The 12,498-nt window shown below is 46.9% G+C and overlaps 2 protein-coding genes across 2 annotated transcripts in view; both read left to right on the forward strand.

Annotated features, from left to right (window-relative positions):
• Positions 1 to 12,498, forward strand: part of CGRRF1 (cell growth regulator with ring finger domain 1) — a 451,182-nt gene that overhangs the window by 409,002 nt on the left and 29,682 nt on the right. The gene's annotated exons all lie outside the window — the stretch shown is intronic.
• On the forward strand, positions 987 to 9,130 carry IMP3 (IMP U3 small nucleolar ribonucleoprotein 3). Its single transcript, XM_083738324.1, has 2 exons — positions 987 to 1,130; positions 7,869 to 9,130. The coding sequence occupies exon 2, from the start codon at positions 7,877 to 7,879 to the stop codon at positions 8,438 to 8,440; it is 564 nt and encodes a 187-aa protein (XP_083594450.1). The 5' UTR covers positions 987 to 1,130; positions 7,869 to 7,876; the 3' UTR covers positions 8,441 to 9,130.

Genomic DNA, 12,498 nt, shown 5'->3' on the forward strand with positions numbered 1-12,498 from the left:
ATATGTTGTTGTTTACTGTAGTTGTTTAGTTGTGTCCGACTCTTCGTGACCCCCTGGACCAGAGCACGCCAGGCACTCCTGTCTTCCACTGCCTCCCACAGTTTGGTCAAACTCATTTTTAGTAGCTTTGAGAACACTATCCAACCATCTTGTCCTCTGTCGTCCCCTTCTCCTTGGGCCCTCCATCTTTCCCAACATCAGGGTCTTTCCCAGGGAGTCTTCTCTTCTCATGAGGTGGCCAAAGTATTGGAGTCTCAGCTTCACGATCTGTCCTTCCAGTGTGCTCTCAGGGCTGATTTCCTTCAGAATGGAGAGGTTGGATCTCCTTGCAGTCCATGGGACTCTCCAGAGTCTCCTCCATCACCATAATTCAAAAGCATCAATTCTTCAGCGATCACCCTATATATAGAAATGAGCAAACCAGTGATATTTTAGGGAGCAGGTGGGGCCCATGACTTACATCATAGGAGCCTTCACAATACAAAACACTCTTGCTGTATGTAGATTTTATTTTATTGGCTTTTTATCTTATATTTTGGAAATGTACATCCAGTTGTTTTTTCCTTTAAATTTTTTTGGGGGCCCCCAAGAGAGTGGGGCCCTAAGTTATAGCTTGTTTAGCTTATACGTAAATCCGGCACTGGCCTGGGGTGATAATAGAAGTGGATAGTGCCTTTGGTGGGGGGCACATGATGTTCCTGCTGGGACAGTTTGTACACCTTTGGTCCCCTGCATCGCGAACTCAGCTCTCACCTAGTAGCTGTTCACATGAAACAGCAGCTACACTTCGTTTGGGCCTCCCTTTTGCAGCCCCTGCCTGAGACTGCACCCAATCACAAAATATGTCTAGAATATATTGCTTTTAAAAAGTTGCTGCTTTCTCGGGGGGGGGGGGACTATTCTCTATTTGTTATTGTCGGAGAGAAATATTGCAATGGAACCCGGAAGATGTGCAGTGCGCACCCATATTATATTTATTATGTCTATGTTCAACAAGAAGAGGAAGTGGGCGGAGCTCAGAGACCGGAAGAGGAAGTTCTGCTGCCCTTTCCCCACGTGGTTGATTCTGGTGCTGGTTTCCCTTGGACTTCTGCAGAGCCTGATTTTTGCTGCCTGTGAAGCCGCTGCAGGTCAGTTGGTGGTTGGGGTGTTTCTTTGTGGGGGGGTAAATATTTCTTTCCTCTGGCTTTCCTGTCTCCTTGGTTTGTATTTGTTAGATCCAGCTCCCACTTTGTTTAAAAAATAATTTTTATTGAGTTTTCCACTTAAATCATATTCACATGGGAGCTGGGGGCACTGTTATACCTCCGAGGATGTGGACAGGCTGCTTGGACGAGTGAAGCCAACCACCTGTCTCCTGGATCCTTGCCCATCCTGGCTTATAAAAGCTAGCCAGGAAGGACTGGGCGATGGGCTTCGTGGGGTGCTGAATGCTTCCCTCCGTGAGGGAGCCTTCCCAGACCCACTGAAAGAGGCGGTTATTAAACCGCTTCTTAAAAAACCATCTTTAGATGCGGCCACGATGGCCAACTATCGCCCAGTCTAAAACTTCCATTCTTGGGCAAGGTGATTGAGCGAGCGGTTGCCGAACAACTCCAAGCACGCCTGGAAGAAGCGGACCATTTGGATCCCTTCCAGTCGGGATTCAGGCCTCATCATGGACTGAAACTGCCTTGGTCGCACTGGTTGATGATCTCCGGCGGGCTAGGGACAAAGGTGAGAGCTGTTTCCTAGTTCTGCTGGATCTCTCAGCGGCCTTTGGCACCATCGACCATAACATCCTTCTGGACCGTCTAGAGGGGCTGGGAGCTGGGGGCACTGTCCTACAGTGGTTCCGCTCCTTCCTCCTGGGCCGTGTCCAGAAAGTGGTGGTGGGGGGTGAGTGTTCAGACCCCTGGGCTCTCACTTGTGGGGTGCCTCAGGGTTCTGTCCTCTCCCCCATGCTTTTTAACATCTACATGGAGCCACTGGGAGAGATCATCAGGGGGTTTGGGCTGGGTGTCCATCAATATGCAGATGATACCCAGCTCTACCTCTCTTTTAAATCAGAACCAGTGAAGGCGGTGAAGGTCCTGTGTGAGTGCCTGGAGGCTGTTGGAGGATGGATGGCAGCTAACGGATTGAGGTTGAATCCTGACAAGACAGAAGTACTGTTTTTGAGGGACAGAGGGCGGGCAGGTGTGGAGGATTTCCTGATCCTGAATGGGGAAACTGTGCCCCTGAAAGACCAGGTGCGCAGCCTGGGAGTCATTTTGGACTCACAGCTGTCCATGGAGGCGCAGGTTAATTCTGTTTCCAGGGCAGCTGTCTACCAGCTCCATCTGGTAAGCAGGCTGAGACCCTATCTGCCTGCGGACTGTCTCGCCAGAGTGGTGCATGCTCTGGTTATCTCCCGCTTGGACTACTGCAACGCGTTCTACGTGGGGCTACCTTTGAAGGTGACCCAGAAACTGCAATTAATCCAGAATGTGGCAGCTAGACTGGTGACTGGGAGTGGCCGCCGGGACCACATAACACCGGTTCTGAGAGATCTGCATTGGCTCCCAGTACGTTTCCGAGCACAATTCAAAGTGTTGGTGCTGACCTAGAAAGCCCTAAACGGCCTCGGTCCTGTATACCTGAAGGAGCGTCTCCACCCCCATCGTTCAGCTCGGACACTGAGGTCCAGTGCCGAGGGCCTTCTGGCGGTTCCCTCATTGCAAGAAGCCAAGTTACAGGGAACCAGACAGAGGGCCTTCTCGCTAGTGGCGCCCACCCTGTGGAATACCCTCCCTTCAGATGTGAAGGAAATAAGCAGCTATCCTATCTTTAAAAGACATCTGAAGGCAGCCCTGTTCAGGAAAGTTTTTAATATTTAACGCTGTATTGTTTTTAACACTTGATTGGGAGCCACCCAGAGTGGCTGGGGAAACTCAGCCAGATGGGCGGGGTATAAATTATTATTATTATTATTATTATTATTATTATTATTTATTATGTTACATAATTCTGTGGCTTAATATATTACTCTGTAAGAGGACCGACCTCCTCCCCTCCCTCTTTCTGACTTCCAGATAACTTTCCATATTCTTCGCTTTTCTATAAGTACTTATTTACCCTTTGTCAAATTATAATACTTCACCTTATTATCGGTAAATCAGTTCCTTGTATTTACATTACAAAACATTTCAATTCAAGCCTACAAACGTTTTCAAATGTTTACAATTTTCTTTCATGTAAAATGTAAATTTGTTCCAGTCCTTTTGAAACAGTTCGTCACGTTGATTCCGAGATCTAGCCCCCACTTTTCGCGTTGAAGAAATGCACGTAGTTTCATTGCAAGGCGGTGAGCCTGTGGAACTCACTGCCACAAGGCGTAGTGACAACCGCAAAGTCGGATGGCTTTGAAAGGGGATTGGGCAAATACATGGAGGAGGGGGCTGTCGATGGTTGCAAGGCACGAGGGCTATATATTAGTTACAGGGAATCGCATGTGGGGATAATGTTGACCTACCTCGTTCCTGCTTGTTTACATCCCACGGGCCTTTGTCCAGCCAATGTAAGACTAGGAAGCTGGACTTGAGGCACCTTTGCTTGAGCCAGCTGGGCTCTTCTTCCTTGATCACTTACCAAAGAGCTGTCTGTACTTTTCAATGAAATCAAGATACCGTATTTTTCGTCCCATAGGACGCTCCGTCCCATAGGACGCACCTAGTTTTTTGGGGGGAAATAAAGGGAAATTTCCCCCCCAAAAGCAGGTCGGGGAAACCGAACCAGGTCGAGGAACGGCGCTGCGCCTCCCTGCTGTCCCCCGATCTTGGGGCTGGCCGAAGTCTGCCTCAGGCGGCAGGCTGCTATCCGCAGCGTGGGGAGCCCTGCGGGGAACTCTGCTTTCAGGGTGCCCGACGCTCCGGGAAGCAGGCTGCTATCCGCAGCCTAGACATCCCTGCGGGACCTCCTGCAGGGCTGCCTAGGCTGCGGATGTGTTCCCGAAGCACCGGGTGCTCTGCTTTCAGCGCGCCCGGCATTCTGGGAAGCAGGCTACTATCCGCAGCCTAGACAGCCCTGTGGGAACTCCCGCAGGGCTACCTAGGCTGCAGATGTCTTCCTGAAGCCTGGAGAGCGAGAGGGGTCGGTGCGCACTGACCCCTCTCACTCTCCAAGCTTCAGCGAAAGCCTGCATTCGCCCCATAGGACGCACACAGATTTCCCCTTCATTTTTGGAGGGGAAAAAGTGCGTCCTATAGGGTGAAAAATACGGTACTTCGCTGAGGCTGGTTAATAATAATAATAATAATAATAATAATAATAATAATAATAATTTGTACCCCGCCCATCTGGCTGGGTTTCCCCAGCCACTCTGGGCGGCTTCCAACAGAGATTAAAAATACATTAAAACTTCAGTCATGAAAAACTTCCCTAAACAGGACCGCCTTCAGATGTCTTCTAAAGTCAGATAGTTGTTTATCTCTTTGACATCTGGTGGGAGGGCGTTCCACAGGGCAGGTGCCACTACCGAGAAGGCCCCTTTGCAACTTCGCTTCTCGCAGGGAGGGAACCGCCAGAAGACCCTCAGAGCTGGACCCCAGTGTCTGGGCTGAATGATGGAGGTGGAGTCGCTTCTTCAGGTATAATGGTTATAATATTTGTAGTGGTGATAGCCCATGAAAACTTTTTATGCTTTTCCTTTGTGCGTCAGGTATAGAGATAGGGATTTATAGCAAGAGCTAAAGAGACACGGTAAACAGTTTAAAAAATACATATTTTTGTTGCATCATATGGTGTTATTATAAAAGCCAGGTTTATGCCAGGGCGGGGTGTATGACTTCAGTTAATACTGTCAATATTTTCTGTGCAGCCGATTTCCAGCAGAAATCCTTCTCTCTAATCCTAAGTAGAGATGGCAGCGATTGCAGCTGGGGTGTTTTCCATGGGCCCAGCCAGTACACTCCCATAAACTGACATAATAATAATGATAATAATAATTTTATTATTCTTACCCCGCCCATGTGGGTTGCCTCAGCCACTCTGGGCAGCTGCCAACACTCATAAAAACATAATAAAACATTCAACATTTAAAAACATCCCTGAAAAGGGCTGCCTTCAGATGTCTTCTGGAGGTTGTATAGTTTACTTATCTCCTTGTCATCTGATGGAAGGGTGTTCCACAATGTGAATAACTTGGCAGAAAGTACGCTGTATATCCATTTAACTATTCTATCCTGCCAATTAGCTACATAGGATTATCTTCTCGTCCATTTCCCCCCTGTTGCTAGTGGTGTTGTCAAATATTTGGCAGGGCACAATGCATGGTTTTGCGGGGTCTGCATTTTCCTTCTTAGGTCACAAGTTGTCTGGACCACATATTCTGCAAAGTCACTGGCTGAACTGCTTACTCAGGGGTGTCGTCTTCTATTTGTCCCCGTGTCAATTTCAGTTTATTGGTTAATTTTTCTAGTAGGGCTGTTTCCCATACTATTTGGTACCATTGGTCCATGCTTACTCCTGATAAGTCAGAGAGAAGCTTAGCTAAACATGTTATAATCAATTATAAACCAGTTAGGTTCCGGGCCCAATTCAAAGTGCTGGTTTAGACCTACAAAACCTTACGCGGTTCAGGACCACAATACCTCTTTTCAAATGTACCTCCCCAAACCCAGGGATCATCTTCTGAGGCCCTTCTTTGTGTACGTCCTCCACGAGAGGTCTGGAGGTTAACAACACGAGAACGGGCCATTTCTTCACTGGCTGCCCTTTTAAAATGGGATCGGATGGTAGTTATTGGGTTTTGCTTTTATTTTTATTATGTGTCTTGTGTTTTTATATTGTGATTACAGGTTGTAACCCCTGCCCCCCCCCCGAGACCTGTGGGTAAAGGGCAATATACAATTTAATAAATAATCAGCATCACGAATATCCTTAAACGCTTAGGAAGCATCGCAAGCTTTCTACACACAATGCAGATACAGTGGTACCTCGCAAGACGAATGCCTTGGAAGACGAAAAACTCGCAAGACGAAAGAGTTTTTCGTTTTTTGAGTTGCTTCGCAAGACGAATTTCCCTACGGGCTTGCTTCGCAAGACGAAAACGTCTTGCAAGTTTGTTTCCTTTTTCTTAAAACCGCTTGAAGAGGTGCAGTTGCGACTGACCGTCCTTCGCAAGACGAAAAACCTCGCAAGACGAAAAGACTCGCGGAACGAATTAATTTCATCTTGCGAGGTACCACTGTACTAAAAATGTAAGAGAGTTCCAGCAAGTAATTGACTATATGGAAATGGGTGAGATGACTGGCAGAATCCGAGACCAGGGAGAAGAGTTGGTGGAAGAAGATTGGAGGAAATTTAAAATTTATTTACAGAAGTATTGTAAAATGTATGAATGCTGATGACATTGAAATAATATGAAGGGGTTCTAGTGACAAGAGAAATTTGAATTTATAAATTTGGGAGGTAAAATATTTAAGGGCAAAGTAGTAGGATTTGAATTTGCTGAATTAATTGTTAAAAAGGGATACAAAAAAGGGAGGCGTGAGGAAGTCAGGAAAATAAGTTAACCAAAGATGAATAATTAGAAAAGAGTGATTTGTGTTTGTTTTTTTTTCTCGTTCCATTTTTGTGTGTTGATTGATGTTTCTTTTTCCCTCGTTAGGTTAAATGTTTATATTTTATGTTTTGTGAAATTTTGTATTGTTGTGTTTTATATTTTCCCTGTGTTTTTATTGTTCTTTGTTTGGTTGTTGTTTCTTCTTCTATTGTTAAACTCAATAAAATATTATTATAAAATAATAATAATAATAATAATAATAATAATAATAATAATAATAATAATAATAAATAATGTAAGAGAGTTCTGAAGATGTGTGGTTCAGTGGTAGAGAATCTCTCTTGCATGCAGAGCATCCTTGGTTCAATCTCTGACAGCAGCAGACTCCTGCTTGGATAGCAACTCCCCGTACAGGCAGCCATACCATTGGTCCATCTATCTGAGTACTAAGCATAAGACAGTGCAATCCTTTAAGCAAAAAGAGACCACGGAGAAGGCAAGAAGGGGGAAGAGAAGAAGCTGGCTGAATGCAGGGTTAATGTCAGCGGATATACCCCAAGACTGCAGTCTTCGCTTCAGTTAATAATAATAATAATTTTTATTTATACCCCGCCCTCCCCAGCCAAGGCTGGGCTTAGGGCGGCTAACAAGCAATAATAAAAACAAGTTGAATGAATACAACTTAAAAACAAAAATAAAATACAACATTAAAATATTGAAACGTTAAAATATTAAAATGCAGCCTCATCACAGGAGGAGAAAGAAAAAAGAAAGAGGGGGAGGGAATCAAATTGGCTCCAAGCCAAAGGCCAGGCGGAACAACTCTGTCTTACAGGCCCTGCGGAAAGAAATCAGATCCTGCAGGGCCCTGGTCTCATGAGGCGTTCCACACGGCCGGAGCCAGAGTTGAAAAGGCCCTGGCTCTGGTCGAAGCCAATCTAACTTCCTTAGGGCCCGGGACGTCTAGGGTGTTGTTATATATGGACCTTAAGGTCCTCCGTGGGGCACACCAGGAGAGGCGGTCCCATAGGTATGAGGGTCCTAGGCTGTGAAGGGCTTTAAAGGTCAAAATCTGACCCTGTACTCCACTGGGAGCCAGTGCAGCTGGTAAAGCACTGGGTGAATATGCTCCCATGGCAGAGACCCCGTGAGGAGCCTCGCTGCAGCATTCTGTACCCGCTGGAGTTTCTGGGACAGCTTCAAGGGCAGCCCCGCGTAGAGCAAATTACAGTAGTCAAGATATACGAGAGAGAGAGAGACATTGCACATACTTTTGTAAATCAAGAAAATCTTTAATTAAAAATAAAATGAAGCTAAGCTGCTCTCTCTGGTCATTTGCGTCTAGGAGGAAAGATGGTGCGCAAATTGAAGTTCCACGAGCAGAAGCTGCTCAAGAAACTGGACCTGGTGAACTGGGAGGCTGCCTCCGGGAACCTTGCTGAGCTGCGAGTGCTCCGCCGCTTCCGCTTGCAGCGCAGGGAGGACTACACCCGCTACAACCAGCTGAGCCGCGCGGTTCGGGAGCTGGCCCGCCGCATCCGGGACCTCGGGGAAGCGCCGGAGTCGGCGGCTTTCCGGGCTCGGAGCACTGCTGCTCTCCTAGAGAAGCTGTATGCCATGGGGTTGGTGGCCTCCAAAAGCTCCCTGGAGCTGTGTGACCGCGTCTCGGCCTCCTCCTTCTGCCGCCGCCGCCTGCCTTGCCTGCTCCTGAAGCTCCGTATGGCCCAGAACTTGAAATCGGCCGTCACCTTTGTGGAGCAGGGGCACGTGAGGGTTGGGCCCGAGGTCGTGACGGACCCAGCCTTCTTGGTGACTCGGGCGATGGAGGACTTCATCACCTGGACCGACTCCTCTCGCATCCGCCAGCATGTGCTCAACTACAATCAGGAACGGGATGACTTTGATTTGGCTTGCTAATTATCATCTTTTTTTAAAGTGGGGGCACCTTTTCCCAATTTGTTAACCTGACTTATTTATTAAATTTGTACGCTGCCCTTCATCCGAAGATCACAGAGCGGTTCACAACATAATAATCCCAAATTTATACAGAATAAAACAAAAACTTCTATCTCTTGTGCGATCCTTGTGGACCACAAGGCCTGGAATGCTTAGCCCAGATAATCTCCAAGGGCCCCAACATTTTCCCCACTTGGCAGTTAATGTCCTGATTAATGCAGAAGGCGTTGATATTTTGGAGGGTAACTGTTTACCGCTTCTTGCAATAGTGACTCTGTTGTCTGGGTTGTGTGTGTAGATCCTAACGATGCCTGTATCTTATATTCATTTTTTTATAAAATAACATTTTTGTCCAACATTAATCTAAGTAAGATAAAAACATGACATAAACCAAAAAAAAGAAAGAGAGGTAAGAAAAAAGAGACAGAAAAGCGTTTCAAGAGGAAATAAAAAAGATAGTGTTCAGAGATTAAAGAACTTCCAATTCTTTATCTGTCTGCTATATATAAACAATGTGGCTGGGGAAGCCCAGCCAGATGGGCGGGGTATAAATAATAAATTATTCTTATTCTTATTAATCACTTCATACATGCCAATGTAACACCTAACAAAACCACTTTCTAGAAAAAAACATCATCTTCCATCCCCAAATCCAAATGTCATTATTTCATTTTCTCATCACTTCATTTTCTTATATTCTTTTATCTTATATTCCGATGGCAAAGGTTGAACTGCAATGGCACCTTCTCTTTACTTTAGGAAAAAAACAAAATGATAGGTGTCAGGACTGCCGCTAGGTCCCAGCTCACAGAGGACCAACGCCCAGTGGATATTATATACAAAAGTCTTTATTGAAGTTTAGTTTCCATTTCCAAGCTCTGGGCGCGCAGGCCCACGTCTTAACGCTAGACCGGCTAAGTCCCCTCTGACTCACTGCTCCACCCACACCAGTTTAAGATTCTAGCCCGGCTCCACCTCTTGCGCTGCTCTTTCCTGCGTTGGGTCCTTCTGCCCTCTGGGGTTCCCTCCTTCCTGGACTCCTCTGACGCGGAGCCTCCTGAGTCTTGCCCCTCCCTCCGGCGGGCTTTAGGACCGGGCTCCCTTCCCGGGCTCCCCGCTGTGCCGCGCTCCTGTACATTTGAACTTGGCGCGCGCGCCCAGCCGGTGACTTTCCTTCTGACCGTTTCCCCGCTTCCTGATGTGGGTGTTGCCAAACCTGACTCCTCTCCTCCCTCTGGTGGTGAGGACACTGGTCCCGACTCCTGGGACTCCCCCTCCCCACTGCGCTCTGGTGGAGACGCTGGCCCTGATCTCCAGCTGCTGTTCAGGGACTCCCCGCTGGCCCCTCCCTCTTGAGGTTTCTCCCTTGGAATCTCCCTTGCTCTGGCCACCGGCGCTCCCTTCTGTGAGTCCTCCGATTCACTAGAGAGGCTTGTGGAATAACTCTGGCCACTGTCACTGCCTGCGCTCCCCTCGTACTCCTCCTCCTCACTCTCCATTTGCTCCCCCTCCTGTGTCTCTCCTTCTGAACCCCTGACAATAGGCTTCGGACTTGGATAACACAGAGAGAGAGAGAGAGAGAGAGAGAGAGAGAGAGAGAGAGAGAGTGTCTCCACCAGAGGGAAGTGGTGGACTAAAAGTTGTCGGCGCATGCTTGGAAAAGCAAATGGACTGGCTGGCAAAACAACACTCCATACAAATACTCTATATCAAACATTTTCTGTGCCATAGACATCTTACAGGAGCACACCAGAAGTTAAATAACGGATTATATTTGACTGCTCCCTAGCAAACAACCCCAAATCTTGATCCATCTTTAATTAAAAAGCCAACAACCAGTATCATTGACTTCTGATCGCGGACTGGATGGCTGCCCACAAGTAATCCACACAGCTATTCTTTTCAAGAATCTCCCCCCTCCCCTGGCACCTCCGCAAAATAATTTCCTCTCTGTCTCTATGGTAACACGTTCCTTGATAGTACAGCAGAAGTCATTCCGCTGCTGAATTTCTTGGCTGGTACCTCAGTCTTTGAATCAATGCTTAGTGTTTTTTGGATTTCTCTCTTCACTGCTCTGCTTTGCTGGCCCCACTTGCGAGCAAGAAACCTTTCCCTCCCTCAGTATTTCTCATTTTGACAGTAGCTTTGTCACCATAATGTGTTTTGAAATGACTTGTTTCGGTTGGGGGGAGCGAGATTAGCGTTCTGTGTGTTTCACTGTCACTTAATACGTTTAGAACTTTTATCGCCTTTTTGTAAAATTGACCTTGGCTTTTGCCAAGTTTAAAACAGAAGCATGAACCTATCAATCTGAAAGCAACAACAACAACAACAATAATTTTATTTATACCCCACCCTTCCCGGTTCAGAAAACCGGGCTCAGGGTGGCTAACAACAAATTTAAAACACTTAATTGATGCAACAAAAGACAGCATAAAATACAGTATAAAACGTGAATAACAATAAATTCTTAATTCAAAAAACAATTTAGGGGGGAAATCCATCCAATAAACATTAGATGATCACCAGGGCTAGCTGCTAAATTAGTCCTATTTGGGCCAGCAAGGAGACCAGGGGAGAATTAGCTGTGGGATCCCAGAGTGAGTAATCTTCATAAAAGGGGAGGGGGAGGGAAGGCAGGAGAATGAAAGATCAGGCGAAGTTCAAATTGAAAGCCAGGCGGAATAGCTCTCTCTTACAGGCCCTGCGGAAGGAAGTTAAATCCTGCAGGGCCCTGGTCTCCTGGGACAGAGCATTCCACCAGGTTGGAGCCATCACTGAGAAGGCCCTGGCCCTACATAACAACATGTAGCCACGGAATATGATTCTTTGGCTATCCGTTATTTTCTTACTGCATTTATATGCCACCACTCCTCCAGGGAGCTCAAGGTGGTGTATTTAGTACTCCTTTTCCCCATTTTATCCTCGCTGCAACCCTGCAAGGTAAGTTAGGCTGAGAGTGGGTGACTGAACCAAGGTCACTTGGGGAGCTATGTGGCCGAGTGGGGAATCGAACCCTGGTCTCCCAGGGCCTAGTCAGATGCTAACAACTATGCCATACCAGGCAAGGCAATTTATGATCCATTCCGTGGCATTCTAAAACGCTTGTTAACTTAACTTTCAATGGGTTTTGAGCGTGTTTGAATGCTTAGACTGAAATTCTGTATACAATTTAGGGTTGATTCCAGTGCAGAATACACCCCTTGAAGTTAATATACATGACTAACCTAAATTTTGGAACATGGGTGGCACTGTGGGTTAAACCACAGAGCCTAGGATCAGAAGGTTGGCGGTTTGAATCCCTGTGACAGGGTGAGCTCCCGTTGCTCAGTCCCTACTCCTGCCAACCTAGCAGTTCGAAAGCACGTCAAAATGCAAGTAGATAAATAGGTACCACTCCGGCGGGACGGTAAACGGCGTTTCTGTGCGCTGCTCTGGTTCACCAGAAGCGGCTTAATCATGCTGGCCACATGACCCGGAAGCTGTACGCCGGCTCCCTCGGCCAATAAAGCGAGATGAGCGCCCCAACCCCAGAGTCGGTCACGACTGGACCTAATGGTCAGGGGTCCCTTTACCTTTAACCTAAATTTCAGTGGGTCTGCTGTGAATTGGTTGCAATCCCTATTGTAGAAATGGGAAACCTGAGATGCTCTTCAGGTGGTTATCGGGTTCTGACCCCCATCAGCCTCTGCCACTATGGCCAGTGATCAGGGCTGATAAGACCTGTAGTTCAGAAACATTTGGAGTGCCATGGCCTCTGCATTCCTGTCATAATTAATTCCAAAGGGTTAAGTCATCTGTAAATGAAAAACAAACAAATGTGGCACTTGTAGACAAAGTGATCTGTGTGACACAGGCATTGGTGATACTTCATCAGAATAATGAAGCAAGCTGTACTTTGTGACAGTAGGGACAATCGAACTCCAATTCCCATCAGTCCCAGTTGGCATCGCCGATGGTCAGGGAGTTGGTAGTCCCCCAAAGCACTGTGCAGGCACAAAGTTGCCTAGCCTTGATTT

Source organism: Podarcis gaigeae (genome assembly GCF_964106915.1).
Source record: "Podarcis gaigeae genome assembly, chromosome: 1".
In the NCBI taxonomy this organism is placed as follows: domain Eukaryota; kingdom Metazoa; phylum Chordata; class Lepidosauria; order Squamata; family Lacertidae; genus Podarcis; species Podarcis gaigeae.